At 55.0% G+C, this 18020-nt stretch overlaps 1 protein-coding gene and 1 non-coding gene across 3 annotated transcripts in view; both read right to left on the minus strand.

Annotated features, from left to right (window-relative positions):
• Window positions 1-18020, minus strand: part of Adgrd1 (adhesion G protein-coupled receptor D1) — a 96717-nt gene that overhangs the window by 68174 nt on the left and 10523 nt on the right. Inside the window, exons 4-7 of one of the 2 annotated variants that reach the window (XM_077796825.1) lie at window positions 17877-17972; window positions 15674-15796; window positions 6889-7068; window positions 1446-1700 (exon numbers count right to left, since the gene is read on the minus strand). In XM_077796825.1, coding sequence (XP_077652951.1) covers window positions 1446-1700; window positions 6889-7068; window positions 15674-15796; window positions 17877-17972 — 654 coding nt within the window. The remainder of the gene's footprint in view (window positions 1-1445; window positions 1701-6888; window positions 7069-15673; window positions 15797-17876; window positions 17973-18020) is intronic. The other variant, XM_026408045.2, reaches the window with a different exon arrangement.
• Trnag-ccc (transfer RNA glycine (anticodon CCC)) lies at window positions 6333-6400 on the minus strand. Its single transcript has one exon. It is a non-coding gene; the product is annotated as a tRNA-Gly (tRNA).

Raw genomic sequence — 18020 nt, forward strand, 5'->3', positions numbered from 1 at the left:
CAGGGAGAGACAATTCTAGCACGAGCTGAGTGCTAACATCAAGGCCTTGCCACATGGGCGTCCAGCTAGTGGCTTTGCACACCCTGCCCTGCTACATCATGTGGCACTCGGTGGGGGTGGCATTCTCCTCCCCCACTGTGCAGGTAGGAAGCTGTGACCTGCATGATTAAGACTGGTGGCTGAGGCTGGCAGCGGGCAGGGGAGACTCTGCCTAAGGGACAGGAGCTCCCTTTAGGGGGGACACAGATATCTGGACAGAGATGGTGGCTGCACACATCACACTCTTACCAAATGCCACTAAATTGTCCACATTTACACGGTTAGCTGACACTATGTAAATGTCACCTCAATTTTAAAAAAGCGACTTCCCAATGTCTCATGGCTCACCAAGGCAGAGGGGAGAGTTGAGCCCAGGTATACAGGCCACTGTGCTGAATGACCACTGTGTGCCAAACAGGAAGAGGGCATTTGGGGGGCTCCAGGGCCCATCAGGGAATGTGGCACGTGGGAGGTGGTTCTTGGGCAAATACAGTGATGGGCCTGGAATATTTGCTCTCCAAAGCCTCTCACAGCCATCCTCTCACGCACCCTGTGACCCAGGAGAACACAGCCTCAGTGTGCCTCTGGTAAATTGTTAACCACTTTATCTTAGGGAACAGGTGCTTTAGAAAGCACTGGGTTGGAACAGTTCATTGGGGCGCACCTCACACCTGAGGAGGAGACTGGGAGGGAGGAGGGCTGGGGAGGGGAGGAGGGCTGAGGAGGGAGGAGAGCTGGGAGGGAGGAGGGCTGGGGAGGGGAGGAGGGCTGGGAAGGGGAGGAGGGCTGAGGAGGGAGGAGAGCTGGGAGGGAGGAGGGCTGGAGAGGGGAGGAGGGCTGGGAAGGGGAGGAGGGCTGAGGAGGGAGGAGGGCTGAGGAGGGAGGAGGGCTGGGGAGGGAGGAGATGAGGGGGGAAGGAGGGCTGGGGAGGGGAGGAGGGCTGGGGAGGGGAGGAGATGGGGAGGGAGGAGGGCTGGGGAGGGGAGGAGATGGGGAGGGAGGAGGGCTGGGGAGGGAGGACGGCTGAGGAGGGAGGACGGCTGGGGAGGGGAGGATGGCTGAGGAGGGAGGACGGCTGGGGAGGGGAGGATGGCTGAGGAGGGAGGACGGCTGGGGAGGGGAGGAGGGCTGGGGAGGGGAGGAGATGGGGAGGGAGGAGGGCTGGGAAGGGGAGGAGGGCTGAGGAGGGAGGAAGGCTGAGGAGGGAGGAGGGCTGAGGAGGGAGGAGGGCTGGGGAGGGGAGGACGGCTGAGGAGGGAGGAAGGCTGAGGAGGGAGGACGGCTGGGGAGGGGAGGAGGGCTGGGGAGGGGAGGACGGCTGAGGAAGAAGGAAGGCTGGGGAGGGAGGAGGGCCAGGGGTGCCTGGAGCACACACCAGGCCTGCCCACACCATCGAGCTCACTGACCTATGGCAGCTGTGAAGTACATGGCCACCTCATATGGGGTCAGGGCACGTTCCCAGATGATGAACTCGTCGAAGGCCCCGTTCTCGTAGCGCTTGGTCTGTTCCTGCTCAGACCCAATCACCAGATTGGCACTGGGCTCTCCGTAGGCGTGAGACACCTTCCCACTTGGGTCAGAGGTGCTCAGTGTCCCGTTGATGTAGACCTTGAGGCCCTCCTTGGATTTCCATGTGAAGAGGACGTGAGTCCAGTAGGGACCTGGAGAAGAGCCAAGACAGCATCCTGAGCACCGTGGGCACGAGCGCCCCACGCACGCATCTTTTCCGTTGCCACACGCACCCTCTTCCTGATGACTGTCACTGCTGGTCCTGGCCAGTCCTAAAAAAGGCCACCTCACGGACCCAACTTCCATCAGCCCTGTGGAGCACAGGGAAGAAATTGCCCTTTTTCCTCCCTCCCCAAATCCCCAAAGCAGGTCCAGAGATTCACCATTTTAACACAGGAGTCACTGACCTAAGTGACCACAAGCAAAAGGGAAAAAATAGTTTTAAAATGAAGAACACGAGCACCTGTCAATCAGACCCAGAACCCAGTTGAAAACACAGCCTTTCAGGAGCAAGGGTGGGAGGTTGTCCTGCTCACAGGACCTCTAGCATCCTGGGTGGCACTGACAATGTCACAGACAAGAGAGAAAAGATACACGCTTGCATGTTGAGAAGGGTGACAGAATCATCTTTGCAGATGGCATGGCTGTCTACAAAGAAAAACCCCGAAGAATAAGAACAAATACAAAATGAACCTCCTGAAAATGGTTCCTGATTACAGCAAGATCACAGAGTACAGGTGAACAAGCAGATCAGGCGCCTTTCTGTCCTCAAGAAAAGGACAAGTAGAATTTAAAAAAAAAAAAAAGGATCATTAACATTGGCCCTTAAAAAAAGGAAGAGAAGAAGAAATACTTTGGTATAAGTCTGACAAGCAATGCCTAAGATCTGAGGAAAACTACAAAAGGCCAATGAAAGAGACTAAACAAGAACTAAACTAATAGAAAGACCTCTCATGTCCATGGACAGGTGGGCTCAATACTGGCAAGAGGTCAGTTCTCCCCGTCAGGTTGCTCTGTAGATTCCAGGAAAACCCCAGCAAATGATTTCTTGGATAGCAACAAATTGGTCCTAGAGTCCATAAAGAGGAAATGCCAAGAAGAGCCCCACAGAGTCGGGAGAAAAATGGCTGGGGGACTGACCCCCCTGCCTTGAAGACTCCCTAAAGAGCCGCAGTACTCAGGCAGGGAGGTGCGGCTTGGGCAGGAAAGGCAAGCAGGGGACAGGGTGGATAGCCCTGGGCAGGACCAGCACTGGCCATTCACTAACACTCAGCAAAAGGGCAAAGGTAATACCCTCGAGCAAAGCTGGCCTTTCCACCCAGTGACACCAGACCGCTGGGCACTCAGTGCAAAAGTAAAAATGAATAAACCCAGACCCTCTAACCCAGAAAAGATCAATCCAAGATGTATGGCAGGCCTGAAAGCAAAATGCAAAACTGTGATGCTCCTGGAAATGACAGGAGAAACAGGGGACGAGCCTGAGTCTGGTGACGGCTGTTTGCTGTGGAACCAAGGTACAATTCATGGACAAAATCCACGGCAGCTGGACGTCACCAAGACTTTAAAGACCTCCGCTCTGCGAGACAGCATCATGAGGAGGGCTTGCAAAAGACATGACAGACACTGTTACCCACAATGCACGGCTGTGACTCAGCCATGAGAAGACACCCACCCAGGGACAGGCCCAAGGTCTGGATAGATGCCTCACCAGCCCCAAGGGTGTCCAACACCAGGAGTGGACCCCCAGGTGGACCACAGGCTGGGGCGACCATGACATGGCGCCGTGGGCTCGTGGTCACAGTGAGGCCCCTCTGTAGAGCAGGTGACAGTGGGGTGCCTGGGGACAGGAGGTATGTGGCTCTCACCACACCTGGCTGTGCTGGGGTCTTAAAGGGTGGGAAACACAGGAGTCCACTAAAAACAGCACAGCAGAGTTGCAGAGAGGCTGGGAGAAGGTCAGGGGGACCCTGCTTTCCCTGAGGACTTGGTTCTGGGCCGGCCGCAGGGCACAGAAGGGTGAGGGGTGACTTCTGCAGCTAGGAGGCAGCCCCCACATACCCCACCTGCCATCAGCACAAGAACAAAGCCCCCCATGGCCCCTTTTTATTCCCAAGAGAGGTTGGGAAGTCTTAGTTCTAAAATTAAATCACAACTTATGGTCAGACCCAGAACTGTTCAAAACATTTTCTAGAGACATGGCCTAAGCAGCCCAGCATGGGACCGCAGAAGCATCTGAAGTCCCCGTTCAGCCCCCGCCCTGGGCAGCCCCCTCATCTCTGACGCAGCATGTGTGACAGCAGCCAACGTGGCCGTGACGTGGCCATGATGTGGCAGGAAGACCAGCCTCCTGGCTGCCTGGGCAGCTCCACAGTGAGCCTCCAGGCGCCCTTTACCCTGGCATGTGGGCCGTGCTCAGCCATAGGAAGCTGCGTCCAACATGGATGGTCAACCACCATGTCATGGTTGGCTGTCCTCTGGACACACGTCCTCCTGCCCACTGGTTGCACCTCACCCAGTCGTACATCAGGGCCTCTCACTCAGGATTGTGCAACCTTCTGATAATCTTGAGCCTCTGGACACTTGGATCCCAAACAGGCCCAAGGTGTCATTGCCCTTGGGTTCCACAGTGAGAAGGACAAATCCCAGCGATGACCCAGTGAAGAGCACGCTGCCCTGCAGGGCGGTTTACAGTCCTGTTTCCCTGGGGGAAGGGCTGAGTTCATCTTAATACACGTTCAAGTTCAAGTTCAAAGAACCTGCTAGGTGTCTGGTTCTGTCTGTCCCACCAGTCCAAGGGCATAGAGATGAGGTGCTGAGATTTGAAGCCCAGACAGCGGCAGTGGGAGCTCTCGACAAGGTTCAGACGGTGCTGTGTGGAGCAAAGCTGGAAGTCTCCTGCCCAGGGGGTCTGGGAGCTAATTCAGAGCGTATGCTCCCCACGTTCCCAAGCACAGGCGGACACATCCAGGCCCCGCGCCCCTTGGCTCTGGGCCCGTGGGCCTATGGACTCCCTGGAGGCTCTGTCTCCCTGGGCTCAGGCTCCCTGTGAAGCAATCCTGTCACTCACATTGCAATGAGAAAACTGAGGGAGCAGGTGGGGTAGGAAGGTGTCCAGGTTCACGTGGCTACAAGCACAGGGCCCAGACCTGGCCCAGGCTGCCTGGCTCCAGAGTCTGGTGGGCCACATGCCCTCCCTCCATTAGGCCAGTCAGGGCTCCCCTTGAGTGCTGCAAACCTGTCACTTCCTGGGAAGAGCACCAGCCTAGGCCTTCCTGGGTCACCATCCCAACCTCTGCCCTGCCCTCTGGGGCCTCCATATGGGCCCTCCCTGAACACTACCCTGAAGTCCTCCAGAGGACCAGGTTACCTCTCCCCTTCTCCAATGTCCACTGCAGGCCTTCCCCAGCCTCCCCACACCACCCCCGCCCACACCTGTGACCTCAGGCCCTGCAGGTGAACTCCATGACAGAGAAACTGAGAACCCCCCAGCAGAAATTCTGTGGCTTCTCTGCCAGCCATGAGCTCGGCCCCTCTGCTGACTCCCACCCTCCCTCCTTCACCAAGACCACTTGCCACCCAGTGCCCCACATCCGCCCCCCACCCCTGCTCTCTGAATCTGCAGCCTACACCCCAAACACTCTCTCACCACCTGGTAAACCTGGAAGTGGGGGCAGGAGGGGGATTGACCCCCGCCCTCAGCTCACCACTTTCCATCAGGACCCCTGCCACAGCTGAGCACCTGCAGGGTCACCCGGTCCCCTGGTACTGACATGGAAACCCAGCCTCCCGCAACCACCTGCATGAGGCCAGAGCTCCTACTCAGGGCTGCAGGCCCAGGTCTGACCCAGCAGGAAGCTGCTTGCCAGAGGCACAGCCTGCCCTCCTGGTCACCTGCCCAGGGAGCCTCTTGAAGAAGGAGCCCCTGACTGCAAATTGGTGCAACCAGTCTGGAAAGAAGTGTGGAGATTCCTCTGAAAACTTGGAATGGAAGCACTATTCGACCCAGCTATCCCACTCCTTGATCTATACCCAAAGGACTTAAGGTCAGCTTACTATAGTAAGGCAGCCACATCAATGTTCATTGCAGCTCAATTCACAATAGCTAAACTGTGGAAGCAAACTAGATGCCCTTCAATAGACAAATGGATAAAGAAAATGTGGTGTAGATACACAATGGAAATTACCCAGCATTAAAAGAGAATAAAATCATGGCATCTGCAGGTAAATGGATGGAATTGGAGAATATCATGCTAAGTGAAGTAAGCCAATCCCCCAAAAACCAAAGGCTGAATGCTCTCTCTGGTAAGTGGATGCTGATCCATAATGAGGTGAGGCATGGGGAAAATGGAGGAACTGTGATTGGGCAAAGAGGAGGGAGGGGGATGGGGGCAGGAAAGATGGTGGAACCAAACGGACATCATTACCCTAGATATGTGTATGACTGCACATGTGGTGTGACACTACCCCATGTACAACCAGAGAAATGAAAAGCTCTGCTGCAATTGTGAACAATAAATCAAAATGCATTCTTCTGTCATATATGCCTAATGAAGATAAATAAATTCATTAATTAATAAAAAAAAATAACAAATGGTTTTAGGGCTAGATGGTGGTGATAGTCACACAGCATTGTGAATGTATTTCATGTATTTAATGTCATTGAATTGTATGCTTACAACAGATGAAAATGAAAATGTTATGTTTTATATATTCATTTTTAAAAAATTTTTTAGTTGTAGATAGACACAATATCTTTATTTTTATTTATTATTATTATTATTTTTATGTGATGCTGAGGATTGAACTCAGGGCCTCGTGCATGGGAGGCAAGCACTCTACCACTGAGCTACAACCCTACCCCTATATATTCATTTAATATTAATTAATAAATTAATTAGAAGCCCCCCCCCAAAAAAAATCAAGTGTGGTGAGATGCACAATGGATCTTCTTCAGCCGTGAAGAATGAAATCATGCTATTTGCAAGAAAATGGGTAGAACCCAGAGCATTATGTCAAGCAAAATAAACAAGGCTCAGGAGGTCACAGGTCACATGTTTTCCCCCATATGAGGAAGCTGGGGAGGAAACAGGAGGGGAAATGTAGGGAGGGGTCTCACAGAACTCAAGGGAGGTCAATAGAGTACAGTGGACGAAGACAGAGGGGGAGGGAGGGAGGTGCTGGGGAGCCGAGCTGCCACATTGCACTACTGTATCTGTGTGTGGGAACATGCAGCAGCAACCGTCACCACGCACCACACCGGGAACCCAGGGCACGAGTGTGGGGAGTAGCGCTGTGCAGGCTGTCCTGCCTGGCTGTCACTGGGTCCATGCCAACACTCACCCGGTGGGCTGAAGGTGGCCTCCCAGGTCATGGAATTCTCACGTGTATACAGTTCCACGGAGCCTTTGCCGCCTATGGAGCAGACCTTGAACCCGTTGGAGATGACCTGTCCCCCATATGCAGAAGGGATGGGTCTGGACTGTTCTTCCTGCGTCTTCCAGAAGAAGGAGAATGTGACCCCTGAGGAGAGAGAAGGATGGGTCAGTGGAAGGACGAGGGAAGAGCTGCTCAGAGCCCAGAAAGCACCTGGTGCTCTCAGCGCCATCTGTTAGGGCTCACAGGATGCCAGGCACTTTTCTAAATGTTTCATATAAATTACCTCCTTTTCTGTTTTCTGATGGAACCCAAGGGTGCTCAACCACTGGGCTATACCCCAGCCCTTTTAATTTCTTTATTTTCAGGTAGAATCTCACTAAGTTATTGAGGCTGGCCTCAAACTCACGATTCTCCTGCCTCAGCCTCCCAAATCACTGAGATCACAGACGTGCATCTGAATTAGCGCAGCTGAATTGCCTCTTTTTAGAGTGCAGTAACCCTGCTGCCACCCCCATGACACAGCAGAGGCCACTGAGGCCAGTTTGCCCAAGGCCACCAACCCAGTGGCTAATGAAGATCAAAAGCGGCCTAACTTTCGGCACAGACAGAAATACATACCAGCCTGGGCTCCTCCTCTTCACCAGACCCATGGCGCGGAGCTCCCCCAAAATCTCCGCCAGAAACGAATTTGCAGAGAAAGGATCCATTCCATGCATGCACTCATAAACCTCGTTCTTGGAGGAGCTGACCACCTGTGAGCATCCTCCCATCCGTAAACACTCTTCCGCCCGTCATTTTTATGTACAAGCTGTGCCACATCCTAACCAGGACTCACAGCTTTTTTAAACAGCCGCACTGTTGAGTCTTAGAGTTTTCTTCAAATTTTAGAAGAAATAATCCAAATAGAAGTGGAAGCTAGTCCCCCCCCCCATACCTCAAATTCTATGCCTTTAGGGTAAATCCCAACCGGGACTTTCTTTCAGCTGCCTAGAAGCAGCTTCTAGGGTTTCCTTGTCTGTGCAGCTCAAGTCCAAGGGTTGAACCTGTGAGGCTGGTAGAGACACAGCAGCAAGTCCAGCCCGGACGCCGTGCTGGACTGGGTGGTCCCTGTCCCCGGCACTGGTGTGCAGGAGCTTGGACAGGGAGGACCTGTCCCTCCCTCCCTAGACGCAGACTGAACCTGAAGTCCAGCGGCCCTTGACAGGGAAGGTCTGGGTGGCCCTGGCCCAGGGCCATGGTGGCTCCAGCCGGTGGACCCTTGGACTGAGGCCTCCCGGGGCTGCGCTGTGGAGCTGGCGGCCTCTCCCCCTCTGCTGCTCCTCTGCCTGCAGGTATCTCCGCCCGCCTGCCTTCCCTGGCGTTCGAGAACAGAAGTAGGTGGCGTGTGCATGTCTGCTAAGCTGGCCACCTGCTGGACTCGATGTAAGGTGGACTGAGCCGCCTGCCTGGTCCCTCTTTGCTGGACAGCACTGTGGTGACAGCGTGCCTGTGACCTGCCCAGGGTTGATGGAAACAGGCTAGGCTAAGCAGGGGGCTGCACTTGTACTGGGTCTATTTATATAAATGGCAACAAAGTCACTTTAGGTCTAGCTTCAGATAAGGTTGAGGACACAGTTCTGAGAGCCCCTGATCACCTGTATGACCCGCGTCCTCCACTGCCACACTTGGGCAATGCCTTGTGGATCAGCACATGGAGGCAACTCCTCCAAAGGCCTGTGAGGGCGACCTGCTCTGTAGACGGTGGGTTCAGGCCGACGCCATCGATAGGAATGTAGGAAACAGCATGATTTTTATCACCCTGGCTTGGAATTTCTTCTTTGTACTTTTTCACAGAAGAGGAAACCTTGTGATTTGGAGAGTCCCCAACCCAAGAAATGACAAGCCTGTGGTGTGACAGAGGTACCTGTTGCCCTGATCTGCTCAGTGCCCGCCATACACATGCCTGGAAGATCTCACTGTGCCCTGTAAATAGGCACAACTGCTATGTGATGACCAAAAGTGTGTTTTTTAAAAAGAAGAATCTCAAAAGCCGAAGGGGACCCAGGCCTTCCTGGACCTCTGGGAGGTGCCAGCGTGGAGCCTAAGCCACGGAGGGTACTGCAGAGCAGAGCCCTGGGGACGCCCGTGACCTGTCCCCATCACGGAGGTGCCACTTCAGGAGCGTGTGGTGACATCAGGCCTGGCCTGCATCCACACTCACCCCTGTACCTTGGGGCATGGCAGAGGAGGGATCTGGGGCCAGACCAGCTGTTCCCCCCCAGCCTGCCTTGCATTGTGGTGGCTCCGAGGCCAGCGCCAACCCCAGCCTGCCTGTGTCTCTGCGCTCAGGAACAGCCAATTTCACAGGGAAGTGAGCACAGCACATTGTGAAATTCCTGTTATGAAACGTATTCCCAGTGGAATTCACAGAAGTCAATCTTTTTACAAAAACTTGCTGCATTTAAAAATTCCTTTCACTCAATTAAAAATAATCCTGTCTTGGCCTAATGTCTCTCTGGCCAGAAGAAAAATAAAAATAAAAATAAAAAATTCAACACAGTGTCAGGTAAGGGTCAGGTAATAAAAATTAAGATGGAAACGTAGGTTGGCGCTGAACCCGGGGACACAGGGTAGGCGGAAGGCCCGTGGTGGAGGCCAGCCTTTCATGTCAGCTGGCTCGGCCTGGCTTCCAGCCCGGTAGGGCCTGATCCAACCTCTGACTGCATCTCCAGAGGTCTGAAAAGATGCACAGTGACCTTGAGAGTGCCACGTGGGGGACCGTGTCTTGAACTTGGTCCAGAGGAGGGAAAACAGATGGCACCAGAGAGGAGCAGGGTGCTGACAGGGGAAGTCCACACTGCTGAGCCCTGGGTGCCTCTCCATCCAGATACCAAAGAAAGGCCTTCAACAAGATGGACGGCCAACAAAACCCGGGAATCAGATGTGGCAGGTGGCAGAAATGTCTGCCACGTGTGCCCCACATAGCCAATGGTGCAGGGACAGGTCTACATGGCTTCTAGCAGACGAGAAGGCCGCTCCCTCCTCGTGTGCACAGTGCTGTACGTTCAAGGTGTGATCCCCAGAATCCAGGGACCACTTCCTGGCGCTGGCCGGCTCCCCCATGACCTCCACAAGTGCCAACTCTTCATCCTCCCAACAAAACAGCCAGTCCCAGCTTGAGGGCATGAGCACCTGGGCCTCTTGGAGGGCTGCCTGTCAGCCTGCCACAGTGTCCAGGCAGAGAAGGGCTCTCCACTGCTGTAGACATGGAGGCTCAGCCACTCACCTCTTAGGGAGCCTGTGGAGTGCTCCTTGCCCCGGCCTGTGGGCTGTGAGTGACCAGCCCAAATCTAGCATGAAGGGGCAGAGGCCACCAGTGGCCAAATGTCATAGGACCCCCTAGCTGCCAGCCTGGCCTCCCAGCAGAAGCCATAGGACCCAGGCAGAGGGCTAGTGCCCGGAGAGCTCCGTGCACTGCAGACAGACCGTCAGGAGTGGACAACAGGGTTGGCCAGAAATGGACAGACCAAAGTCCACTCGGTACCCACAGAGTTTTGAGACTCATGACAAAATAGCCAAAAGAGACACTGTTGAGCCAGGCTGGGTGGAAGGGCCACGTGATCCCAGCAGCTCAGGAGGCTGAGGCAGAAGGATCTCAAGTCCAAAGCCGGCCTCAGCAACTTAGCAAGGCCCTGAGCAACTTAGTGAGACCCTGCCTCAAAATAAAAAATAAAAAGTGCTGGGAATGTGGCTCAGTGGGTGAGCACCCAGGGGTTAGTCCCCAGAACAGAGAGAGAGAGAGAGAGAGAGAGAGAGAGCGATCGTGCACGAGCACTCAGAAGCCGGAAACCTTGGACAAAGAAGCAATAGCAAGTTCTGAAATTTTTAAGAAACCCAAATCATTCCGAATCTGCCACTTCCAAAGACCTGTAGACCCTCAAAGGGGCAGGTGAAGCTCGTATGTTCTGAATGAGGTCAGTGGATGTTAGTTTTGTCCTGTGGTTATACAAGATGCTGGCGTCCAGGGACATGGGTGAAGGACGCATGAGATCTCATTATTTTTTGCAACCATTTATTGATTTACAATTATCTCCAAAAAAATTTTTTAACACCTTAAGTAACAAAAAATGTTTCTGGGCCAGAAAGACCTGGGGTCTGGCCTGGTCACCCAGGGTTACGGTGCCTCTCGGAAAGTTGGACGGGCTTAGTCGACCAAGCTCCCTAGAATCAAATCCGAGTTTCTCTCTTTGTTAAGTGCACAGGTGACACAAAGGGAACCTCCGGACTCTGGGGTTCCATCCAGTGTGGGCTCCATGCAGGACAGAGAGGCAGATGAGCAGCGCCCCAGGGCTGAGTCTCTCCGCCATGGAGTGACCACCTGCCAGCTCCTCCCAGCCAGCCTGTGTGGGCAGCAGAAACTGCAGGGTCGGGAGCCTCCTGGCCAACCCAGGAGCACCAGAGACATCGAGGCTAGTGGCCACCAAAGCCCTGCCATGGGCCCAGTTACCCCATCTCTAAGGCGGGCACAGTGGATGAAATCTTCTCTGAGGACCACTTCCTTCACTGTGGTCCCCTGACCCAGAGACCCAAGAAGAACAGCAGCTGAGTCCACACAGGGCTGGCGATCCCCAGTCCATCCTCAGTCTCCACCCTGCAATAAGGGCAGCATTTTGCTGACAGCTTTTTAAATGACCTCACGCAAAGGGAAGAGAGTCATTGAGGCCCAAGAGAGGGAAGTGCACAGGGAGGTCCTCTAGCCACCGCTCCGGAGCTTCAGCAGGCCCTGCGCTGTCAGAGCCGGGGAAGGTCTGGGCATCTTCAGGGGACAGAGCAGGACACCTTCACAGAGGGAGGAAGGGAAAGCTGAGGGGTCCCACAGGTACTCGCCTTCCTGGAGGCAGCAGAAGCCCTTGCAGCTGAGCCGATCAAAGGCCACATGGAAGTCACTCAAGATAGCATGTGGCACAGTGTCCGGAACGGCTTTCCAACGTCAGAGGGGTCCAAGGTGGTCTCTTCCTCTTGGTCCTCCTCCTCCTCTTCCTCTGGCCGTCACCCAGGTTGTGGTTTATTCCTTGTCGAATAGCATCACCATCACCAACAGCAGTCGATCCCCCGGAAACGGGAACAAGCTCTATGGTGGACCCTTCCGTGCTGGGAGGTGCCTGTCTTCACTGTCACTTGACCTTTCACTGTGGCGGGGATGCCTGGCATGAGCAGTAGGGCCACCCCCTCTAGTCAATAGACACCCCAGGTTGCTGCCTGAGGAAGGGACCCTGTGGCAGCCACGGCCCATGGCAGCACACCTGACGGGAGGCCTCTGAAGAGACCTAGGCACCAGCAGGGTGGTCGGCCTGGACGCACCTGTCCAGTAGATGTGCAGAGTTCAGGCACTCGGAGGAGTGGTGGCCGAGACACCGTCCTCACAGAGCCAAAGGCCATGTAAGGGAGACCTGAGCAACCAGCCCTGTGGACTGCAAGTCCTGGGGAGGACACGCCCAGGGACTGCAGGCACCCAGGACAGGAGCACCTGGCCAGGAGCAGGTCCCTGCCTGGGAGCCAGGAGCTGGCGGGCCTGCAGAGGTGATGGGTCTGCCAGGACCACCCAGGGAGGGGCCTTCCAGCCCCTGTTCACACCGGGAAGCAGGTGGAAGGAGACCCTGGTGTGAAGGCACACAGACTATCCCTGGGGTCAGCAGTGTCCCATGGCCTTTCTCTCCAAGGCCCCCATGGCTCCTCTACTTAGCAGCTGGTGGCCATGAAGTCTCCCCCGGAGGAACCCGTTTGCCAAGAGGCAAACCCCCCACGGCTCACAGGATGCAGGAAGCAGATGCTGGAGGAGCTGCGTGGATGGGAGCAGAGGGAAGGACGTCCTCTCACTGAGAGCGCAGGGAACAGCCAGGCTCCTCAGATGGCCGCTCTCTGGAGAGCTCGTGCCTCACCCCCTCCCAACACATTCTTTTTAAAAATCAGCTGAAAATACAAGCGGAAAGGACATCCGGCTCTGGAATGAGGAATGCAAAGTGGCCTGGGGTGGGGTCCTCGCTCCTTAAACGTTGGTCTTATTATAAGAATAATGGGCAGTCACTCCATGTCCCCCACCAAGTGTGGAGGGGGTGGCTGGACAGATCCCCAAGGGCCCGTCCACGTCTTCCGAGTCCTAACTGTGCGACCTCCGCCGTGTCCAGACACTGCCCATATGATTATGAAATATGGTCAAATCCACCTGCTCTGGACGTTTGCCCTCCTGATGATCTCACCCTGAGTGACGCGTGGAAACACATCTCCATGAGACATCGTGTTAAAATAGAGCACAGCCCTCGGTTGTCACGTTCCCAGAGTCCCCTGACACAACCTCGCACCCCTCCCACTGTGAGACTTTGATTTGGACAATGCTGGGCAGATGACCTTGTTTGGGTCCCTGGGACCCAGGAAAAGCCCCTGACCAAAAGCAGTGAGTGGGAAATGCATGCATCACCCTGTGTGGGTGCAGCAAGCTGTGTGGGCCCAGCACCCGGTACTCTGCAAGGCCGAAATCCAGACACGGGGAGAAAAGTCCAGCTCTCCAGAGCCAGCGTCCATCTCGCCAGCATCGTGACACAGTTGCCTCAGGCTTCCTGGCTTCCTCCTGGGTCTGGCCATGATGTCAAGTGCATATGTGATGAGAGACACCCCCCAGGGCTCCAGATGGTCCCAGGGCAGGAGGCTGTCCCCAGGGCAGGACGTGAGGCAAGCCCCAGCTCTTCCTCACTCCAGCTCTGGACGTCTCACTTCTTCAGGGCTGAGCAAGCGAGAGCCAAGTGTGGGTGACCAGGATGGTGCATCCTGAGGCTCCAGGTGGGCCAGGGCCAGGGGAATCCAACCACGGCCGCCCGAGGCAGAGGGACCCCAAGGCAGGAAGATGGCCGTCCTGTTGGGGAGAGACCCTGCTGCAGAAAGAAGCTGGAGCCGCCACCAAAGGGCTGCAGACCCCAGCAGCCCCTCCACGGCTGGTCTCCGGTGCCACGGTCTGTCCCTTGGTCTTCACATACCATGGGAGGCACATGGGGTGAAGCTCATTGACCTGTTTACTGATAAAGAGGTCCACTCAAAGCTGTGTGGCTGCCCAGGCCACCATAGAAAAGATCAGCCCTGGACAGGAGCCCTGGACATACCAACCTGCCAACCTGGCTGAGGTCACATGCAGGAAGCTGAGGACAGTGGCCTGGAGGGGGCCATGGTGGTCTAGAGACAGAGACACAACATAAAGCAATTTCTCAAGAAAATCAGAAATCCTTGACATTGTCTATTTGTTCTGGGGTTGTTTTGTTTTGTTTTGTTTCATCGTTGTTTTGTTTGTTTATTTTTTAGAGTCTTGGCAAGTTGCTGAGACTGGCCTCAAACTTTTGATCCTCCTGCCCCAGCCTCCCAAGTAGCTGGGATTGCAGGCGTGCTAAGCCTGGTAAAAGTCTCTTTTTTTTCAACGTCAGCAGCTAATTAAAATTTTAACCCTGCGTCTGACAAGCTGTGCATGGACCTAGGTCTAAGTTCACTCCAAGGCCTCTAGTTCTTGGCCTTGGAGTTGGGGAACTTGTCAGGATTCTGATTTCCAAAAGCCACCCTTCCCTCGGTGCCACCATCTCCCATCCAGTGGGCACCTGGGATGATGTCAGTCACAGGACACCTGGGCCCAGCCCTTTCAGCCCCAATCCGAGCAAATCCCATGCTGCAGCCCAATCTGCGGAGAGGCTCCTTCCCCATAGAAACTGCTCCCTGGAAAGCCAGATGGGCCTCACAGACCTCGCCTCCCAAGCCTGGGGCAGGGACACTCTGTTCTCCTGGCTGCCAGCTGCTGTCACTGGGCCTGGGTTTGTTTGGGGTTTGGAGAGACAAACAGCCTGGTGTGTTTTGAGGTCTGACTTAGGACCAGCTCATACTGTCTGTGCGCCCAGCTGAGCGGCCGACTTCAGAGCTGCTCCATACAATCCCAGGTCCCCAAAGCCCAAAACGCCGCCGCCTCATGTCTGTGGCTCATACAGCACTTGCTTATTTTTAGGGAATTGCGTGGTCTCCCAGAACCACGCAGTGACCCGTCGCCTGAGGCCGTCTGCCCCCAAGTCTCAGAGCCTCACAGAGACTGCGTCAACTTCCCCCCAAGAAATGGACGTTTTCCTTTTGCTTCAAGGAAGAAAACCCTGAAGGCCCCAGCTGGCTGGACGATGGCAGATGGCAGTCCCTGAGGGTTCCTGTGCGGCCCAGAGCGGCCGTGTGGAGCCAGGCTGCACGCGCAGGCTGCAGGGAGAAGCAGGCAGGAAGGGCCCTCTTGCACACGTGGACTTGCTGCAGGCACAGGCCTGCAACCACGGGCTGGGACAGTCCCATCCAGCATCCCGCCACCCTCCCTGGGCCTGACAGAGGCAAACCTGCACGAGGGTTAACAGGCACGCCCCGCCTGGCCCGTTACCCACATGACCAGAGCCAGAAATAACGCTGTGGTAGCCACGCTGTCTATTTCCTGCCCACAGACACCACAGCGCGTGAAGTCAGGGCCTGTGTCTCAGGGAGGGCTCCTTTCCCCTCTACTAGGTTAGGCCCTTTGGTCTTGCAGCTCTCTAAGCCCGCACTGGGCCCTCCAGCACCAGCCTCCGGTCAGGACGCAAGTTGCCCACATCCCCCATGCCCCAGCTCACTTTGCCGTTCCATGCATTCTGCAGTTAGTGGGCCTTTGCAGTCCTGCCCAGAGGGGCAGGTGCTGCCCTGTGGGGAAACCGGCACCCAGAGGCCTGGCACTCACCCTCAGGGCCGCACTGGGTGGGGCTGCTGATGCAGGAGGTCCGGAGCCTGCCGTAGTAGAGCAGCGTCATGCCTCTCTCCTCCTTGAGGTAAATGCCTTTGTTGACCTTCCCCTCCACAATGTCTAGGGAACAAGAGGGTCAGCATCACACATGAGCCAGCCCGGAGCCTGGAAGTCTGAGGATGCCCAAGAGGTTGCAGGTAGCACCACACATGCACACCATATCCACCATCACAATACACATGCCCAGCATCCCACATTGTTCTAGGGTGCTAATAGCATTGTTAATATTTAATTATTAGTAATTAAATGATGAATAATTTATAAGTCTAAATGTTAGGTAATAAGTCACTGCATCCTATGAAATTGTGTTCTGTTGGCATCTCCTATTTATTACAGCGTCATGATAATGTACCTATACCATTTGCCAATGTTGGGCCACCAGAGCCAGAGGGTGGTGGTCCCCGTCCCCAAGCACCAATGGCACCCGCGTGCTCCGCAGGCCCCCCCACCCACCTGCACTGACTCCCCAGTGAAGCATGTTCTAACAGATCTGTGAAGCTACCACTGAGCCCTAGTCCCACACGTGTGAAGCCACAGCTTGTGGGGCCATGCTCCAGGGGACACCAGGGTGACATCTGCATAGTCCCAGGGGGCACAAATCCCACAGAGGCACTTTTCTACCCAGACACCTGCTTCATGGCTCCCATCATGAAGGTGTCTGATGCCATAAGTGGCCTATGGAGCCGATGGGTGACGATTATAAACACCCAGGGCCATGGCACCTGTGGGCAGGGGTCAGTACTCAGGCCCCCCTCCCTATGTAGGAGGCAGGAGAAAGTGTGTTTCCGGTGCACCTGGAGCACAGGCCATCCTGACTGACCTGGCCCGGGCCAGCTCTCCAACAGCCACCATCACGAGAACTCCTCTGGCTCAGAGCTGTCTTTTCTGCCTTTAGACTCACTCATTATTTGTCTTCTCCTATTTATTGCCAGAGGAGAGCTGTGTCTTACCCCATGCGCTGGACAACTCACAGCTGCCCTACCAAGTTGGGCCATATAAAGCCCTGACCAGGCTGTTTGCTTGGCAAAATTAATTTTGGAGGCCAACCACCCCAAATTAGGTGAAGTGTCAAAAGAGATCAAGGCGAGGCCCTCCTTGCCCTCCATCAACCCTGGTCCTCTGCAGCCACCAAGCAATGCCAGTCTCTGTCCCTCTCACTGTGAGCTGCGTGGGGAAAACCGGAGCGTGTGGCCCTGGAGGTTGTTAGATGAGACAGGGACTGAATCGTGGCCCTCGGGGTGTCTGAGACGGCTCCCCATGACTTCAGGTCACTGAACTTAAGGTTGGTAGGAGATCAAATTTGGGATGAGGTGTTCTCAAACCAGCTTTAATTTTCCATGAAGAGAGCATGATTTTTTCTCCCCCCAAAATACGATCCATTTGAAAACTCTATTTCTGTGTTTAGAAAAGATATCATTTGTTTTGGTCTGAGACAAACATCGAACTGGAGAGCATGGCGCTGTGGTCACCTTCCAGACACCAGGGCTCCTCCCTCAGACCCAACCCTTCTGGTCTTCCTGTCCCCTGGCTCACCCCTGGCTCACACCTGGTAACACCTGGCTCACCCCTGACTCATACCTGGCTCATTCCTGGCTTATACCAGGCTCACATCTGGCTCATATCTGGCTCACACCTGGCTTACACCTAGCTAACACCTGGCTATCACCTGGTAACATCTGGCTAACCCCTGGCTCACCCCTGGCTCACACCTAACTCCTGGCTCATACCTGGCTCACCTGGCTAACCCCTGGTAATGCCTAGTAACTCCTAGCTCACACAAAGCTAACATCTGGTAACACCTGGTAACACCTGGCTAACCCCTGGCTCACACCTGGCTCATACCTGGCTCACACCTGGCTAACCCCTGGTTCATACCTGCTAACCCCTGGCTCACACCTTGCTCACTCCTGGCTAACACCTGGTAACATCTGGCTAACCCTGGCTCACACCTGGCAACACCTGGCTAACTCCTGGCTCACACCTGGCAACACCTGTAACACCTGGCTATCATCTGACTCCGTCTCAGCCTGTACTCGGCTAGCTGCTCCTTTGCTGGCCAAGAGCCGAGTCCAGCAGATTGAGGGGATGGGCCTTGAACTTACTGTAGATCAAAGCCTGGGAGGAAGCAGACACTGCTCACCTACGGTTGCAGAGAGATTGGAGTAGGCAGAGTCATTGGCAAACACAAGGGTGGAATTGTGGGGAGGGAGCACAGTGAGGTTGTGGGCTTGCAGCGCTGGGCGGGCGACAAAAGAGAAAGACAACAGATAAGTGAGACAAGGAA

This window comes from Urocitellus parryii, chromosome 3 (genome assembly GCF_045843805.1).
Source record: "Urocitellus parryii isolate mUroPar1 chromosome 3, mUroPar1.hap1, whole genome shotgun sequence".
Lineage (NCBI taxonomy): Eukaryota > Metazoa > Chordata > Mammalia > Rodentia > Sciuridae > Urocitellus > Urocitellus parryii.